Source organism: Mycteria americana, chromosome 7 (genome assembly GCF_035582795.1).
Source record: "Mycteria americana isolate JAX WOST 10 ecotype Jacksonville Zoo and Gardens chromosome 7, USCA_MyAme_1.0, whole genome shotgun sequence".
NCBI classification, from domain to species: domain Eukaryota; kingdom Metazoa; phylum Chordata; class Aves; order Ciconiiformes; family Ciconiidae; genus Mycteria; species Mycteria americana.
Genome location: NC_134371.1, coordinates 66,017,932 through 66,038,375, shown reverse-complemented (window position 1 = coordinate 66,038,375; position 20,444 = coordinate 66,017,932). Strand labels below are relative to the sequence as shown.

General features: G+C 38.9%; 1 protein-coding gene across 13 annotated transcripts in view; it reads right to left on the bottom strand.

Moving 5' to 3' along the window:
- FGGY (FGGY carbohydrate kinase domain containing) overlaps positions 1-20,444 on the bottom strand; it is a 328,528-nt gene that overhangs the window by 37,167 nt on the left and 270,917 nt on the right. For all 13 annotated transcript variants that reach the window (XM_075508846.1, XM_075508847.1, XM_075508848.1 and 10 more), the window contains 3 exons: positions 10,133-10,240; positions 6,676-6,737; positions 1,446-1,593 (listed from right to left, as the gene is read on the bottom strand). In XM_075508846.1, coding sequence (XP_075364961.1) covers positions 1,446-1,593; positions 6,676-6,737; positions 10,133-10,240 — 318 coding nt within the window. The remainder of the gene's footprint in view (positions 1-1,445; positions 1,594-6,675; positions 6,738-10,132; positions 10,241-20,444) is intronic.

Sequence of the window (20,444 nt, the reverse complement as noted above, 5' to 3'; positions counted from 1 at the left end):
TATGACTCAGATATTGCTCGTGAATGTATTTAATGTAATAATATGAAAATGCTATTACATAAAAATAACTTTTTAAAAGCATGTCTCCCCCTCCCTTCCAAGCACCCTAACACTGAAACACAATTAATAATTAAAGACTGTATCTTAACCTCCTTTACTCTGACATAAATCAATGCTGCACTGTGGTTACTCTGGATTAATATCAGCGTAGGCAAGACCTGAATGCAGCCATAATTGTGGCAGGAAAAATGTGTTGCTATTACCAGTATTTGCATACAGTCATCATACCAAGGAAATTCTGATTCTACTGCAGCATATAATTCTTTCATAAAATAATATAGGTATTATTAGGACCTAAAAATATATAAGCCATCTATTTTTTTTTTAATGTTTCCCTTGTTTGTGGTTTAAAAGATGTTGCAGTGCTTACGCCTACCCTTTCCTATCTCAACCTCAAATACAGCAGATTTTGGTGCTGGTGAGTAGCTTGAGATGCTCACCTCAAGGACAATATGTCACTTTGAAGTACATTTTTGCATTAATCACAAGGTATTTTGATATCATCAAATTATACCCTTACGATATTCTTCTACTATAGTTCTGCACAGTAACATCCTGGCTTGTGACCTAGCCCATCTACCACCATGAAGTTCAGTGAAGAGAAACACCCAAACATTTAAAGATGGGCTGAAAATCTCCCAAGCAGAGGTTGTCTGGCGAGCTTCCAAACGCTGCTCTTTTGGGTCCTAGAATGCAATGCTCTGAAAAGTTCTTTGTGCAGAACACAATTATTTCAATCCCTTTAAGTTCCAAAAGTAGCAATTTTAAAACCACAAGCCAGAATCAGACCAGGTTTATCTTTGAACAAAGATGTAGGAAGCACCACGGTTGCATATTTCCAATCATGAGAGCATCTATGCCCATTTTTAACAATAAGCAGAGGAGCTTTTCAGTTTCTGTTGAAATTTACTACCCAACAGCTCGAATACAGCACACTCACTGAACATTTATCTGTTTAAATCAAGCAATCTCTCCTCAGAATATTTCATTCCTTTCCCAGATAGGTATACACAAATTTGTGTTGACATTCATTGCAAGAGGTACGCAAAATTCGGTAGACAGGTGAGTTAACAACAGCAAGCACTGCTAGTCAGTGCTCTGAAATGTGATTCCTAGGAAAGATAGCGGGACACACACAACACTCCTCATATTTTTAGAAAATCAATGTGGCTGTAGTGATATCTCAACTACAGTGATCTCTGGTTTTCTACTGGAACATTAGCACACTTCGAAATGCAGCAAGAAACCCAAATCCAATGGGATAGTTTAAATAGCTAAGGAGGAGTACGCTCAAAATTGAAAAAAAGCTCCTTCCAAGTTTTTTTTTTTTTTTTTTTTTTTTTTACCCTGTATTGACCTTTTTGCAAAGACAGGCTGTTTCTTACCATGCCCTTTAGTGTCAGATCTGTTAAGGGAGATCTGTTACCATGGAAATCTGGCCAAACATGTAAATCAACAGTGAGGAAACCCACAGGCAAGGATTTCTTAATCAGATCCAGGTGACTGTTCAAGTATGTATATATACTGTGAGCACTAGAAGAAAAACAAGTTGGAAAAAGAAGGGGGGAGGTTATTCATCAAACATAAAACATTTGTACCACCATCAAATGCAGAAAAACCATCAAAGAATGCCAAATCCCAAATTTAAAACAAAGGGGGGAGAAAGGCAGAAACGACTGCTTGCCGAGCCCATGGCACTGCAGGGTGCGGGCAGCGGGGATGTCTGTCTGCACGTCCACTCAACAGGCCATCTGAATTCCTCGATCCCACAGGATGAGGGGAGGTAAGGGCAGCTTGTGATCCTGAGTTTGTACATTGACTCCTACGGGTCCCTAGACGAGCCAGAGCTGTTTGATACTTTGGGCACTGATGATGCTTGTCTCTAGCAGAAAGGTGCTGACACTGTGAAAGAGAAAGCTAGAGAAAAGAAAGCTGAAAGAGAGGAATAAGGAGGATTCCAGACAGAAATGAAATCAAATTCCTTTACAAATGTTTAAAAATTTCTCTGATTAATCAATAGCACTGGACTTACAGCTTTCCTTTTTTAAACCATAATTATTTCAATGTGTGTTATGATTAAAATGCAGTACTAAGGGTGGAGGAGAGAAAGCAAGTGGCTGCTATTTTAGGGAGGAGCAGAACATGGGCCTAAATATGATTCTATCTAAGTTCAGATACTACACCCAACTCCACAATATCCAACAGACTTTTTCCTGGACCAGTCTTAGGACTAACGGTGAATTCTTCAGTGCTTTGGCTTGCAATGACTCTAGTGACATTCCATTTAAAAAATGTTGCAATTATGCTCAGAATATTTTTTCAAACACTCATACTATCGTAAACAGATTCATATATATTTTTCAACTCCGCGGAAATCTCCAAGTGGGGCATTTAATTCTAGACATGTGGGTCAATAATAGCACCTAACCCTAATTACAATTGATTAGTCATTGTCTCATCCACTGTAGACCCAAACAGTGATATTCATTTAGCCTCTACATGTATATTCAATCATGCACTAATGAGATCCCTAAGGGAATTTGGCATATGCTTTACTAGTTTGACTTCTGACCTGCTAGCAGCTGTATATTTATACTTTGCATTCAACCATTCAGCTGCATGTTTTTTCAATTATACCTTACCATGTGTATGCTATCAGAGGATATCATTCAAAATGAAGTACACTTGGAAGACATTAAAATAACTAATTCACATCATTATTCACGTACTTTAAAATGTACTTTATGTGTCTTCCTGGACCTGAATTATGATAATTTTGAGGTCACAATCATTTTTTTCCCCTTGTTGTAAAAGTGGCCCTATTTTCTACATCCCTAAAGACTGCACTATAAGCAGTACATGCTAAGGACAAAGTCATTTTATTTCCAGTCGAAATCATGGCTTGACTGTTGGGAAGGAAAAGAAAGGAAAGCTTCACTCAACCACAGACCTACCAGACATCCCAGCTTCTATCTGTTCGCCATGTTGCTTGATTGCTCTCGCAAGCATTAGCCATTTGTGCAGCTCTGACAGAACACAAGGACTGCACAAAAGAGGCTGACGTTCAGCCAAATACGCTTAAGACCCACATAACCTTGGAATTACACTTTTTTTTCACACCTTTTTTTTTTTTTTCCTACATATAGATATGCTTCGAGGCACTACATTTGGACTGAGTGACTGGCAAAATCCTTCAAACACTTGCCAGTTCCAGTTTCGAGGAAGTTTGTGTTATATGTAGTATTATACCATCAGCTCTCTGGAGCTTTTTCTATTCAGTTCGATGAGAAGGTATCAGTAGCAGCTGGATCTGACTTGCAGAGTTGAGCACAAGCTATTACTATTAAAAAGGAACTATGTTGAAAGTGGAGAATAAGAAATCAATGCAAGTTTGCCCAGGGTTATGTTCATATTAGGGACATAACGTCAGAAAGCAACAAGAGGCTGGTATTTAATCTGTTCAGGAATCCTGGAAGATGCCAGCAGGTATCTTTCAGGAAAAAAATCTAAAAATTTTAGATTTCTAAATCTAAAAAAAAGGGCTCCAAAACAGCTAGAGGTACAGAAAACTGCCAATATAATAATTATGTTCTGCTTGAAAGATCCCAGAATTGCTGATAGATAATATGTGTGTCACTTCACCACTTTTTTTTTTCAGGAGCTATCTCTTTAGATGGGGAAATGGCATTGAGAAGTGAAGGAAAGGAAATTCTGTCCTAAAACACAGTGCTTCACAAAGTGCCAAAGGGCATATAACCTTTGCTGTCAAACAGTTAGAAACTGTGATTCTAGGAAACAGAAGTAATTAAACATTAAAGCATAAATTATCATATTATTTCTTTTTTTAATTTCCTACTATAGCCTACCTATACTGGATTTTACCATATCAGTAACGGCTAGGTGTCGGACCTGCACAATATATAGATTGAAGACCAAATGTTCTATCTACAAAGCAATTACTGCATGAAAGAAACCAAGTTTTGTTGTTGCTCACAGAGCATGCCAATTAGTTAGACCAAATGCTAAATTTACAGCTGTCCAGACAATCTTCGTGTAATTCAACCCTCTCCACTTCCAGTAAAAGAAGGGAAAAGAGAACATAGGAATAGTACTGGGAGGGTTGCACAAGACTGGTCTTCAGCGCAAGTGGTCAGTAGGAGCTGGTTTCTGGCAAGTCTGTCTAAGCCGCTCGCGCCCTAACAAGTTACCACAAATTACTGAAACAGTGATAAATGCAGCTTGCAAACTCTTGCTCCTGATACAGGCAAAGGAACAGAAGTCAGCACAGGGAAGCTTCTTGAGATCAGCTGCTCAGCAGGCACTTTGCCATTGCCGAACCTACTTATCAGCAGCGTTGGGAACCTGGGAAAAAGGAAAGACGGGCTTGGGAAGGCAGAAGTAGGTGATAGACAGCAGCAAGTAAGAGGCATGGATTTGTGACCTCAGATGTTGTTTTTTAATGATCCAGACATGCACGTGCTTTTTGTCACTACAAAACCAGCCTAACTCCCCACAGTGTTGCACCTAGCATGGGAAATAAAGGTAATACGCAATTGCACACCTAAGTATGAACTTCTCATTTTCTTTTCTTTCCATGACCATTTGCAATGGCTGGATAAATTCCTACACCCACACAGAGAATGTACTAAACATAATAAACCAGCTTCTCTGAAATATTCTGCTAACATTTCCAGGCAAATAATTTACCATCATCACCAACAATCCTCCAAAACAAGACACTATGTTCTTACTAAGTATATGACTTTATGTAAGTAAACACACAATCCAAAGTTTGGGCCAACACTGTTCACTAAAATATGCCTCACACTTATATAGCTACTGCTACTAGTCCCTATGATAAGGCTGAAGCTTGTGCTCCATCCGTAGAAAGAAATTAAGAAATAAGGAGAAAAAGTCAGTTCGAATTGCAAAGTTCCTGATTTTTGTTTGTTCAAATTAAATTATTTAAATTTCACGAATATTTGAGAAGGACAGGGAGAAAGGGCATAGGGGGAATTAATAAGAGACTTGTTTACTAAATTTATAGATATCCAAGCATTTCATTAGGAGAGCAATATCTGGAAAGCATTATAAAAATACCATTGAGCAAATTAACTTTACAAAATATTATCATCCTTTTTATAAAATACTATAACCCTTTTTATCAATGCTATCCTCCGCAGTTTTACTAACTGCAGGAGACTCAAATCCAAAATTATGACACCACACACCCCGATAACATGGAGTTCTATTCCCGATATTCTGTATTTAGTGTCCTATTCACATCATAATTCAAGCTTTTTGCATTATGAAATTAGTTGTGGTCAGTCAGTTCAGTATCAGACCTAGTACAGACAAGCAGGCTACTCTATACTTATTTTTCCAACACAAAAAAAAATGGTTTATCCTGGCATTACAGACTAAACTAATTGTTTGTCTTATGCTTGCACTTCATATGGGGGCACTGGAAAAATGGCCTGGAAGCCAAAATTTTGGGAAAAAACCCAGATCAATCCTTATTCCAAACATACACAGATGCATTTATTTCCTGATTTCCTTTTTTAAAGAACAACAAAGAGAATTCTAGGAAGCATGAATCTATTTCATATTGAATGAAGTCCAATACATTTCTGGGAATCCTGGTCAAGTTCTTAACAAACAAGTAAGGAACTGGGCACTGCAAAGCATGGAAGGGTCATCCAGAGAAACCAGGTAGCTTTATCCCCCCAAGGAGGCCTGAAAATAAGTGTAACTGCATGCACTTAATACATCTATCAGGACTGACCCTTGCCTTTTAGACCAGAGGGATAAACTGAAGATAAAATGCCAAGTTTTCTGTTTTTTTCTTTAATCTAAGGAGGAAAAAGAAATTAAACGAGAATTACATTTTCATCCAATGTGCCTAACTGTTCAGCTAAGATCTCTCTGGGACTGAGGTGAACCATCTTAAAAGGAATCCAAGCCAAAATAGCTTGAGAAAGTCCAGATCTGACAGAAGTGTCTGGACTGTCTTCATTCACTTCTAAAGCAGACCAAACTAAAATTCCACATCGCACACAGCCTCCCGCTCAAGGAATCCTGGAGTTACCTCCAATTCACTCCTACATCTTAAGTTTTGTCCGAAAATTCATCCTGTGTTTCTCTGTTCTATTTGTGCTGCCATGCAGAATTTTTTCATACAGTGGCTATACCTTCCTTTAGATGACTGTTCCAAAAATATTGAATAATATATTCCTAATTAAGCTATATCTCATCCTTGGAGCTTAATAGTACCACCTACAAATTAAAACACATCATTAGCCAAGGCATAAACCTCTGCTGAACAGGGCTGATGCTATGGTATCAAGAAATACCCTGGGCTGGATATAAAAGAAGTTGAGAAGCAGAAAGTTAATATCACCACTTAGATACACCGAAGGTATCTGAGGGGAGTTTAAAGCTTTCATCTTTGAGCAATCACCTGGCAAGCCTTTGTAAATACTTCCAACCCACTATCAGACTGTTAATTCCCCTGTTTCAGAATAAGGATACAGCAGTGCAATTCTGCACTGCTGGGAATACAGCGTATCATCAATTTGTAAGGCAGGTATGTGATAAAGGAATAAGAACAGTGACCTGGCTGCAGCTTTTGACTGTAATTCCGGGAAGGCGACATGGCCTCGGACCACATGATCTATCTGAAAAAGAGGAAAGCAACATTTTTGGGACGATTACATCTTAAAAATTTGGTCCTGGAAAAGGGTAAAGTGTCATAACTTTAAAAAGACAAAAGAGCTTCTAAATTACTGATGAGGTGTTAAGTCCTAGTCCTAGCAAAGCCAATGGCAAAGCTCCCACTGACATTACTGGATCCAGGATTTGGCTTAAAAACCGTAAGAAAAAACAACCAACACTGCACCAAAAATAGGCAAAATGCTAAGCATGCAGCTCCTCAGTCAGAAGAGCAAGCTGAAAGGGTGACTTTTTTCCTGTCCAACACCCCCTGAGAGCATGTCCTCTAGTCTCTCCCATTCTCTTAATGCATACCCTCATTGGAATTCTACCAGGAGCATCTTCTTGGCCCAAATCCCCAGATCTTTCTATATCACACTGTTATAATAAAACACAAGGTGTGTTCTCATCCTGATAGATGCTCCACATGTTCATTGCAGGAAACAAAATGTATACCCTGACAAGCAATTATTGTTATAAAAAAAGATCAATATAGGCTCTGTCTTATACTAAATTTATAAATCAGCTTGTCCTTTCACTCCAGAGTGGCCACCATTATTCACAAAACAAAGCATCAGAATAACACGGGCTTTTAAGACAATAATTCAGCAGGTTTTGCGGCCTCTTGATAATATCCCATCAGAGGTGACAGTAAAAGCTAAGGAGGCAAAACCAGAGCTACTCAAGAGCACTGAGTATATTTGGCAATACCTATTGGCAGCAACCCACATTAGGTATTTAATTTTTAAGAGCATAAGTCTAGTCCTTAACCAGTGTAGGAAAACATATAATGAAGCATACACATCTGAACATAGTAATAAAAATAATGCATGCGTGTTCTTTCTGAGATTTGCATCAAAGACAAAACTCGAACACGTGCATGCATTAGAAACAAACCTCAGGACTGAATTTTGCCATCTTGCATAATCTCATTAGCACATAGGAGCAGCTCATGAATTCAGAATTAAATCTACCAATAAATATCACATATACATGTGTGATATGAAAGCACTTTACACAAAAATGTTACAGAAGTTATGACTTTAGATATTTAAATGCCCTTAATTCAAGACATAGCCACGAGGGTTGCATCTAGAAACCCTTTTCTGCTATTCTGTATTTTACAGTTTGTAATGATGTCATGCCATCCTTTCTCTCTGTTGTGCAAAATCTTTCTTCCTATAAATTTTGAAAGTCCAGTGCAAAAGCCTATCTAACAGACAAACAAGTTTTTTCAAAACAAGCCGAGTTCTTAATTCTTCATTTGGACTCTATCTGAACCAATTTCCAAAATCCAACAGACTGTATCAATAAAAAATTGATTAGACATTTTTAAAGGGAAGTGTATCAGTTTTACTTTTAAGAAGTTCAACAGACTGTTCAAATTTCATGAAAAGAATTCACCCTTGGGCATAGATCAAGCAACGAAAAGAATCCCAAAACATGTTCATTTTTTTGTTTTCAGACAGCTTGAAGGACGAGAAAGCAGGGTTTTAAAAAGAGTACAGCTTTAAAATTACAAAGATAATGAATGCAACCTATCCTCCACACTAGTGTGTACATATACTGTTTCCTCCTATGGCTCCCTATGTGTTTTCAGTACATACAACCTCAAGAAAACCACATGAGATATTCCAAGAATGTTTTAATAAGACAGCTTCCCTAATATACCTAACAGTATTTACAGCTGAGTTTTGCTATGGGTCCTAACAAGACCATACATTTTTTCCAGCAATTTCTTTAATGACTCAGGAACATCTTTGCTCTCTGGCACTAGAATGGAAAGGATTTTTAAAATAATCTTTCTGAAATGCCCTAACTCTCATGGTACACTTTAAGTGTGGAACCACCTTCAGCCAGCCAACAGAAAACACTGACTTGCTGTATCCTCTCTAGAGCTTAGTTAAGTGTCTTTACCTGCTTTGGATTAAGCACATAGGGACTTCTCTCAAAATTGTTCTTACAAAGAAACGCACAAGATTTGCCATTTTCCTTTTAAAGTGGTGGTGTTATGAGCAGTAATTTAATTTTACTTCTGGTTGTAGCAGTTACCTATAAAATGGGACATTTTGGGTCTAGCCCCACCTTGACCTGAAAAATTTAAAGGACGCACGTCCCACCTGCTGCGAGAGCGCTTTGGCCATGAGGCTAAGGATGGGTTGGAGGTGGGGTGGGAAGCAGAGGCTGCAGGAGAGGAAGAGGGATGACTCTCTCGCTGAAGCTGTGACACTGTACAGAGAGGAACGTCAGATTCACGTGGCCAAGGAGAGAGGACAGGAGGGAACACCAATTCATAGCTCAGCGCTTAGGGTGTGCCTGGGCTTCCTGATCCAGGATTATTTCTGTTTCTCATTCAGTGACTGTTCCATATGGAATGTATAAATGCGGTGATGCCCCAATCTACTACTTCCTGGACATATATTCCGATCACTAGGCTTTTAAAAAGGTGGGTGGTGCTAGGTCTGACTAAGAGAGCAATTACGCCTGCAATTTGTGAAAGGCCAAACCCACCTGTATGTTTGCTGAGCTTACACAGGATACCCACAGGACTGGGCCCACCTCCTGTAGTTTCTCAAGAGGAGCTTGGCACCTCACCCCTCGGGACAGTCAGTATTTCTACAGACAGAGCAGGGAGACACACAGGAAGCTTGAGAAGCTTCCAGGGTTAAACAGCCACTAAGGTCTTGCTGATGCTTTTGGACGCAAGCCTAAACACTGTTTCATACATCTAGCCTTTCTTTAAATTTGACATCAGTGTTTTAGTTCTGACTGCCTCCCTGTAAATAAGAAAATTCATGTTTAGAGAATCCAGTCTGGTTTTAATTTTTATCGATAAATTAAATTAACCTAATATAGTTAGACTCTTTGCGCTCAAGGAAAGAATTGAGGTGACAGTATGTGCAGTAACTATCTAGACAGGATAACATGTTAATATATTACTATTCTGTCCATACAATACATCTTTCATTTATGCCCATCAATGAGCACAATTGTTGTATATAACACAATACGTATCATTTTCTTTATCTCAAAGTCTATCGCAGCCTCCTACTAAAGTAAAGAATGAATGCCTATTTGCCTGTAAAATAATAACAATAATCATCACCATCGTCATAAAAGAAGACATGCCCTTAGTGCTCTGCCCCATATATAATCCCCTATCAGTATGCAAATGAACAGTTTGTAAGAGACATAAGAATCAACTAATCATTTATTGCTTTCAGCAGCATAGTATCTCCTATGATCTTACGGAGGTGTTCCAGGCAGAGCTCTACCTGAATTGACAGTGAAGCTAACCCGAATGACAGCAGTTATGGCAGACCTCCCATCTTGGAGTCTGTTTGTGTCTCCAAACACTTACCAGTTTTCCTGTAGCACTTTGACCTCCCTCATTCAACCACAATCCAGGTACCATTGCAGAGAAATAAGGGCCCCAAACACCAGGCACAAAAATGGGTGTTTCACTGACCTGGAAAAGCAAGAGAAAGCTCCAATGCATCAAACTACTTGTCAAAGTAGGTACTTCACAACTAATGTTTGGCAGCTATCAGAGTCCAATACTGAAAACGATTCCTGCTCCTCCACTCGAGTTACCAACATGAGTGGAGATGTATAGGTAGAGATTTACTCTAAGGAGAATGTGGAGAAATATGTCCCCCATTTGCATCATTTTTAGATGAGGTGACATAGCCACAGCTACTGATTGCACAACTGCCCCCACTCACTCCCTTTTACAGAACAGCTGGGTCTGGCCATGCAGAAAGCAAGAAATTTCAGGCACAGGAGCTGTATTTTACAGGGAGAGAGAAACTGCCCCATTTATCCAGAAAAACACCTTACTTAGAATGAACAGCTGGATACAACACTCTGCTTGACTGTCATCAGGAAATACAGCCAATGTAATCAGCAACCGGTGTTTACAGAGCACTCATCCTGTATGTCTTCAGAGTTAAGAATTGAGGGGGAATCCTGCTGACAGAGGACAGCAAGGTCCCCCGAGATCCGCCGTCAACTCCCAAGGCTTGCAGTGGAACCCAAGCTCCAGTGCTCTCACAGCACTGTCAGGAGAGTTAGGTGCCTTGGGTAGAAGCTGCAAACCTGAGCTTGTGTTAGCCAACAGGAAACATTTGCCTGGGTAAACATTAGCTTCTGCCCCTCACTTAGGCTTAGCTTTACACAAACCACTCCTTCCTTCAAACCCATGAACCCTTTCATCAAGGCAGATATCTAAGCACTACCATCCAAATACTGAACAGGACTGTATTTTACTGCTTGCATACAAATATAACACCCACATATACAGTGATATGCTGCTCCTATGCAATATTTTAGTGGTTAGACCACTCAGGATGTGGGAGACACTGGTTCATTTCCTTTCTCTGCTTCAGAAGATGCAAATTATCAGTTTCTAAGGGTGGAGGGCATTTTCCTTCCTCTTATAAAGCTGTTCCACTTTCAATAAACTAGATGGACTTTCTAGACTTCCCTTCTGGTCCAGAAAGCAAGCGTAAGGAGGCATGCTCCCTAGTCTAGCAAGTAAGGCACAGTACGCAACAGGGAATGGGGCAGTGGAAATTGGATCCTAGTACTTGCTACAAAGACTAGTTACATATTCTGCGCTGGTTGAACACGTTAATAAGTCTTGCAGCAGGGGGCTGGAGAAGACAGGTCATCCACTCCCCTGGCAGGCAACTTGTCTTCGCTTCCAAGCACGATTCATGTTTTCTCTTCCAGGACCAACAGAGGTATATACATTCGAGGCATACGCAGCCATGATTTCGCTGGGAAAAGAGGACGGAAGTGCAGTCCTACACCATCAACATGATGCACAAACGCACTTTCCACTAGTCCATGTTAAGGGGAAAGCTAAATCTGCAGCGGTTGTTCTCTCGAAGGTGGGAAGTGCTCCAAGAGGAGGAAACATAAGAATTCCCTAACAAAATAAGTCTGTATGTTTGCAATGCCGGAACGGCAAGAAAGAAAAGTCTTAGTCAATGCAACAATGTTTTTTTTGTATTTAGAGCTTGCTTTTCATTAGCAAAATTCTAGACCCATTAAAGGATGCTTGAGGTTTGCTGTTGATTTCAGTAAGGCCCGGACTTCACGTCAAAATAGTTTTGAGGAGGAGTAATTAAAAATTCAGGCCTGTTCCTGTTAAACTTGATGCACATTCTCCCTATATTTAAACAGGCCAAACTTTGAAGACAGTTTTTGCTAGCAGCTAGGGAATATGCTCCAAGATGCAGTTTACTGGCATTTGTGCATCACACATGTTCAGTAAATACACCAGCAGGGAAGTTGCTGCACAAACAATAGTCTGCTCAAGCCATAAACTTACATTACAGCTGATTCTTGTCATGAAGTTAAGTAGGAAAACAAAACAACAAAAACTGGTTTCTCAAAGTACATCACTACAGCATCAAGCAATCCTGATTTTTCTTAGGTAGGCATCTAACAAAGACGAGAATCTTGCTCAGTTCTCTGCTCTCAGCTCTCATGCGCTGACTTACTTTCCCTAAAGATGTATGCGTGCACATGTGTCTGTGTGTCTGCGTAAGATTTTGGCTGGCTAAACCCATTAAAGAGCAAGAATAGCTGCACTGAATTTAAAAAGGCATTTATGACTCCAAGTGGACGAAGCTACGTCAAAAACATTGCAAAGACATTTGGTTTTGTTTTGTTTTCTCTTAAAACTACAAATTAATACAGCTTTGAGTTTTCAACACCTCTATGGGGCAAGCCTTCTTTTACAATTTCAATAACAAAATGAAGTGCCAACAGAAAGCAAATGCTAAAATAACCTGATCTTTAGACCAATTCCACCTCACTGACCTTACTGAGAACACAGCATAAGGTCAAAATTCCCAGTTAGTATCTGCTCTGAACTAGTGATGGAAGCGTGCTGAGAACCCAAGCGTCCCATCTCATTCCCGTCCTATAGCTGTGGACACAAGGCATGTCTCTACAGCTGGGAAGGAACATTTAGGGCAGAAGGGGCCTGGGTTTTTGAAGTCTCATCTAAAAATATTTTTGATGCAGCAAATTTCGCAGTATTCTGTACTCTACTGCGATTTCTGAAGGAGGACTCTAGCTACACTAGATGTACCAAGCTTAAAATCCAACTGCGGTGGAATCTGAAGAAACCAATTAGTCTAAGGATATTAAAGACACAAAGATGCTTTGTGAAAACACAGGAAGTTCTAAAGATCAAGAAGGACAATATAGTTTAAAAAAAAAAAAAAAAAAATCTTTCTTCTGTCATTAGTCCACAATTTACCAAATTGTCCTATATGTCTGATAACACTAAAAGGTTTAGAATGATTAAAAGACCAAACTCTCCCTGGAGCCAGTACTTCTGGCCTAGTATTTTGGACAACCACAGGAATTTGCCAGGACAGGATATTTCCGTGCTGGCTCTTCTCAAATTACACTGAGACTTTCCGATCATCTTACTACTGAAGTACCGTTTGTACACATTCCAGCAAACTTTCAACACATAAACAGAGCAAACGAGGGAATTGCGTATTGCCACACTGATGAATATAGCCAGTGGGGTACTAGGTTATCATTTTTTTTTCTGCTGTGGGAACTTTTAACTAGAATAAAGAATGTTGGCTATCATGCTGGACTTTATTGGTACCGCATATGGCATCATCAGATTTCCTATTTTGTCCTTCTAGTTAAAGAGTTTAATTCACATTTTGCAGACTCTGGGTTTTGATGCGTGTGGAAAGTGCGAAAATTGGGAAATAACATACTCCCCAAAACAGACACACAATTTTTGAAAAGCAACAGGGTGAGCATTCTTCCGTAGATATATGCATAAGAAATAGCAAATGGTTTCCATTTCCCCTCCTTGAAATAATTTGGACGATGCTTAAGTTTTTCAAGCCATGCAGCAGCTGGCATTTGTATTTTCATAATAAAAAGTCCACATTCTGTTTGAGTATACATACCACCCAATCCCACTAAAACACATGACTAGACATAAGCATAAGGTTGGAGAAAGAGCGCAAAGTTTGCCGCAGAACCCAGAAGATAAGCACAATTTGCCAGACTCGGAGCTATTTTTGTTACGCTAATCCCATGTCCTTTCATAGCTTTCTATTGCCTTCAGACATTCTTATGATGATATAGGAGGATCAGTGTGGTGTCATTATTTTTTTTTCCTTTAATGAGCTTAAGAAAATCCTTAATCTTTTTAGTAGGAAAACAACATCTGTTTTAGATTTATGGGCAATTGATTTTTATTTTTAAAGCAAATAAGAGATGTCATCCTTCTTTGAAAGTTAAAATACGTATTCAAAGGGAGCCTCAGATTTTCTGCCTTCTATTTCACTTAAATTCAGCCTGTGACACACTCCTATTGTGATGCATATTAACATTTATTATTTTTTTACATATAGTGAAACTGAAACACAGAGAGGATATCCTCTGCTAGACGTTAGAATGATGTTTGCACAACAACTATTGCAGCAGGAATCTGAAGATGGGAGATGAGAAGAATCTGAACCTATTCACACTTTGAGTCATAAGCAGCATCTATAAATATTTCAGTTGAACATATTCACACGGAGACTATTGCCCTCATCCATGATGATGCTTGCTTACTTACAGAGGTATTATACTCAGACAAGCAATTCCACCTCACAGTTATTCTATCTGTGGATGGGGAGGAATTCTTTTGTGTAGGAAAATGTCACCTTTCCATGTCTCCCCAGCACAAACATTCCTACTTGCTCAGCCCATCATTTCAGATGAGATGAGCGCTAAGCGGTTCCAAGATTCCTGCTCATTTGAAGGGAAAGAGAGTTCAACACCTTCTGAAAGGGAGAAAAAGGAGAAAAAAGTTCTATCTGGGAGGATTTAACCTCAGTGTGTGCTTTATAAAAGATCATACTAATATGTAAGATATGTAAACATTATAGAGCAATCAGAAACAAATGAAATGATGAATTCAGTTTAACAATATTCAGCTGTGGTGCAACTGCCAGAAGGCACTTTTTGTTATGAATAGATCATTTGGATGAGTTACAGACCAGATTTCAATCCTGGCGTGTGCTAGGAAAATCAATGTCAAACTATCTAAGATCAGAAGGTATCAGCAGCACATCTGGCAGCCTACAGAAATGAAAAATGTCTTTAAAATATATAATGCTATATAGAACTAAGCTAAAGTACGAAAGGACCTGCTTAAATGGCACTAATATGAGCTCTGTAATGTATTTAATTTAGTTTAGTCCTTCCCACTTGCCTCTCCCTCTAAAACAAAAACAGGCAAAAAAAATCCACCTCTATTGTAGCAGTCTATGTGGAAAAAAGCACTACTTACCACTTATAGGCTAACTTACAGCTCATGTAAGAGAATCGAAGGAGTCAGTGCCTTTAATCCAAACTAAGGTCAGCTTTCAGGACTGTCATTTAGTACAAAGAGCGGAATAGAACACAGACCTTCACAGACGAGAATCACCTAGGCATACAGCCATCCCATCAAATGAGCAAGTCGCATGTGACACAAAATAAATGTGAGATTTATTTTACTTAGCTTTGTTTTGCTAGACTAGCCATAATGATCAGGCACATGCTTGTGTTTCCTCCTCAGTTTTATGTAAATGTTACGGTAATCAGAGACAAGATAAAATAAAACAGGCCACACTGGTGAGAGCAGTTTTATGGAAGCATGAGTTTCAGCAGAATTTTCTTCCTTAGTTGACACCATCTGTTGCTGGTGGAGGCTTACACAAATTCCTTATAATAACACTATTGGAGAATTTGGCTATTACCTGAAAAGTAAATCTTTATAAAACAGGGTATAATGCTATATATCCGTCTTCTTCCATTTTTATTTCTGCTTCCTAATATTGGGCCTCTGGCATTTGGCAGCATTCTAGTATCACTATCAGATTCTCTATTTACTTGCAGTATGCAATAGAGAGAGAAAATAAAATTTCAGTAGAACTATTCTTGACTTACTGTCACTTAGATGAAAGCCAAATTAAGCCTTCATTCTACTGTCACAACTTTTTTAGAGTAACCATTTGCTAATGAGAAGCTAGGTCAGAAAATTTGTTTGAAAATCACCTCACTTATCAGCTTCTATAGCCAGAAATTCAGAATAACAGCTGCTTTTGTTAGGCTAGGGCAGGTATGAAAAAAGATCTAAGATATTAATGCAGAGTAGGGAAGGAAACAAGGAAAAGCACTGTATCAGTCACCAACTAATAAATGCTCTTTACAGTTCTGGACTTTGATCATCGACAAGTCAAATACTTTCATTAACTTCTCTGCTGACTTTTAACTTTCAAACTTTCTGACTGACTGTGGATTGAGAATACTGACATTCATTCAATTCAGGGGTTTTACACTGATGCATAAAATCCTGTATTAAGAAAACTGTATAATTTTGCTTCTGCTGACAGATGGGTCTTATATAGCTATTCAACCACAACTCTCTGACAAAGAATGAAAGAGATTCATAAAAAAAGGAGAGAATTCAAAGGGAAACCCAAGAATGTTTCATTTCTAGGTTTCTGGTTCAAACTTAGGTCATAGTAATAGCTACTGAACGTGTGATTTAATAACAGTACTTTTTGGTGGCATATATATTAACTGGGCGGAGTTGGAGCATGCAGTTGTATTTTCAGTGAACTGATGCCTACTCTGAAATTGCCATCCTGGCATTATTTCTCAGGCACTGAATGGGTTTAAAACGAAGATTCCCCATAACTCTGGAGGCAATTCTCTAGGTTAAGACTATGGTGAGTACAGTCAACTTGTTAAAATATATTTATTATTAGCAGTAATTACATATTAAACATGTAACAGCATTCAAGCTTTAACCTGATGTAAAATATATTTAAGCAAATAAGGTCCTGGGACACAAGAAATGTACTTCAGAACACAAAGGAAATTAAAAATTATTAATATTCCAATTCCTATAGGTCATATACCACCAGTAATTTATTTGATTATATTTTAAGCTTATGTCCCCTGGCATCATCGGTTTGCTATGTAGCTGCATAGCTTGTGGTGGCAAGTCACATAGCTCTCTTCCATGTGACAGGTTGGCATCCCACGGGCCATCCACAGTGACAGAGTTGCTCTGCAATGATATTAAGACTAGGCCACAAAAATTTTTGCACAGAGCTAACTTTATCCCACTGGAAGCATGGAAGTTACTTGAGTGACAACAACATAGATACAGAACGTGGACTTTGGGATTCTGCCTGAACACATCCATCCACAGATGATTTTGGTAATCTGTTTACATGCAGTTGAAGAATTCTAGCTTGTGTGATGAAACCACTTTCATAAATGCCTTGCTAAGCATATGCTCCATCATTTGTTGCCAAGGCTATGTCACAGGTTTACCAAACCCAGAGACCTGGAAAGTTACTAAACCTTAGAGAATCCCATTTAGTTATGAGAATGGCAATAGAATGAATCAAAGCAAAACAAATTGTCCAACTATGTCTACTGAGGTTGTTCAATTAAAAAAAAAAATTCAAAGACATCTGGCAATATTTTTGCAATGTAAGATAATGTAAGATAAGATTTCTGTGGAGCCAGGCAAGGTTGGAAGAAACAGAAAGGCAGATATCATCCAAACCAGAGAAAATCATGCAAGAGAATCAAAGGGTTCTGGGCACTGCCCAGAGCGTAAACTTATGGCCAGAGAGTGGCCTGTAGTGGGAAAGTTGAAACAGAAACATGTATTCAGTATTATTCTTTTGCCCAAGTTGGTTTCTCTTGTGTTGGCTGTAGTAAACACGTGTTTTTATGTCACCCGGGCCCCCTCACTGCCGTTAGTACCACACGAGGTAAGTCTAAAGGGCGACTGCCAGCAGGACTGGAGCTCTGGCAGAGGCGTATGTACCTATTTATCTCGCAGGGCCTGAGGGAATTGGCCTGAGGGGTTTCAGAGGAGAGTTTACGTCCAGAAAATGTCATTGAAGGGCCAAGGGAGAAGACAGTGATACTGCTTATTTACACACCACGATAACATTAAGAACACAGGTCCAGCACATTTCAGTCCGGCAGCTCAGCAAGGTTCCAAACGCAGTAGACCCACAAAAGACAGGTATGACAATATTAAAACAAACACATTTTTGATTTTGCTGCTTAGTCTGCATTTGGTAGTATCACAAACTTGTATGACAAAAATCAAACCAATCACAACCACAGTAACACCCCTAAGTAAAAACTACCAGGATTAGAAACATACAGAGAGTATGCATCAAAATGCAGACAGGGATCTGAAATTTCTGATGATGATTTGGAGCTAGTATTCCAGTTCAATCCCTGCTTTAGTTATTTTCCAGACAAAACTTTCAGTACAACCTAAAAGGAGGAGATACAGATGAATTCTTAGGGACTACTGTTAGCTATTATTCCAAATAGTAACCTTTATGAGAAGGGCAGCAAAATGTGAATGACACGCATGCAGAACTATTTCTAATTTTCTAAATTTTCCATAAAACATTAACTGGTCTACAAACTACAGACCAAACAAGGTATGTGATTAATGCCCAGTAAAGAAACCACACTCCCAGGGTAACTTGATTGCCTCATCTCTGAAAATATTTCAGGCGAGTTATGCGATGGGACTATATACTGCACAACCTGGCTTTATATCTAACAAGAATTAATTAGAGAAAAACTGGACTGAGATTATTAAACATTTCCACTGTAAGATTTTTTTATTCAAGGCTAAATAAGGAAAGGTATTTGAAAATTTTTAAAATCTTATGATTTTTAATGGAAGAATATGATGAATCACAATAATTTTAGTTATTCAACTTGTACTTAATTTATATTTAAGGGTATAAAGAGAAATTCATCTGGACCAGTGCTTCCAGCCTTGGGAGCCAAAGCCTCAACTTGTATAAACCAGCATATTACCCATCAACTTCATGGAGATATGTTGACTTATACTGTCTGAAGATCTGGGCTAACACTTGTATTTAGACACTTAAATAAGTACTCTTGATTTTCAAAAAAGCCAAAGACCCCTATTTCCCATTGACTTCTGGCTCAGGAACTTAGAACATGAAGCCAGCTGTTTAGGTATCCAAATGTGGACTTGGGCACCTACCCTTAGGAATTATGCTGCCCCTAGTTTTTTAGTGTCTATAATTAAGAATGCCAGCAAATGTCCATACAGGTGAGAGACACCTCTTCAAACGAGGGACAGTAGATACTTAGATACAGAAGAAGAAGAAGGAAATCTGCTTGCTTCTGCATGTTCATGTCCTTCATTTCCTAGAAGTAGGGAACAAGAGAGTTCTTGAAGAAAGCTCCTGCAGTCAGCACTTCGTCTCTAAGAACATCACACTAGCTCCTTAGGCACGCTTCAAAAACTGAGAGCTGGACATGACTTTACTAGGTATGCTGCTCACTCAAGGGGATGACCACATACTCAAACATTTACTGCTTTAAAACTAATCCACCAGCAGAAACTATAAGGCAGTGTTTGGGGGCTTCCCCCCTCACCCAGAGGATCCAACAATTAAAATGTTGCTTAAAACTGGCAACAACAACAACAAAGTCAAATTTAGCAAAAAACCCCCTGTTTTACTCAGCTGTATTTTATTTTACCTTTTAAAATGCAATAGATCAGGCCCTTGCCAAGAGCAGGGAATGCAAGAGGTCACAGGCTGCACTTGTATAAGCAGCTTTTCTGGAGGTCTGCCACCAGAAGCCAGTTTGAAGTTGCATTTCTGAGAAAACCTGACAGTGAATACTATGGGGCTTAACTAACTCACTGTTCTCCTCAATAGAGCAACAGACCCCTCTACAAGGCGGCCCATTTTTAGACAGCAGCCAGGTCCAGCCTCTTCATCTGAGCTGACTATGGGTATTTCATGCTTTTTTTTCAATACGCTGCATCAGTTTTCAGCCAATGGTATGTATGGTATTAGTATGTCTTAGGGTACAGCCGCATGAATAAATTATTATGGGCAAAACTAGGAGGTCAGTTGCCCAGCAAAACCACCTCTACTCATCATCTTTCTGTGGTGTATCGTGTGACAGATCCCAGGGACCTCGCACATTCCACAGGAAACCAGGGCCAGGAGTGCTACTGCAGAGTTGCTGACGTCGTGCAAATATATACTATAGATTACTCAGTTAATTTCTTCATCTGCCTGTACTCTTATTACTCTTAAGCCTGTACAGGATTTTAAAATTCTTTTTTTAATACTAATCTTATGAAAGAAGCTTGCAATTATATCAGCCTGCAAATATTAACTAGCAACGCCGGACAACCGCGATTTATTTTAAAAAGAATAGTACTTTTCACATTATGAAATTCTGCCATTTTCCTGAGGGGAAAATACAGTACCTACCTCTCCTACTGTAAACTTTTGACTTCCTCTCTTTGCACTCAAAACTCTAAATTGAAAAGCAGAATATAAAACCAGGAAAAAAAAGTTAAAATTAGATTGGAAGCAAAATGCTCTTCATTTTCTTTGCCTTACTATTATCTATTTAAAAATGGGGAAATGTTAATAAACTATCAGTTCTCTGCCAAAAAATGTATTTTTATAAATCTCCTTTTCAACCAGGAAAAGATGTTACTAAAATGAGAGACAGAGATATACAGAGAGTGAGAAGAAAATTTCAAGCATGATTAAATCAAATAGGGTGAATATATATTTTATTTTCACTATATA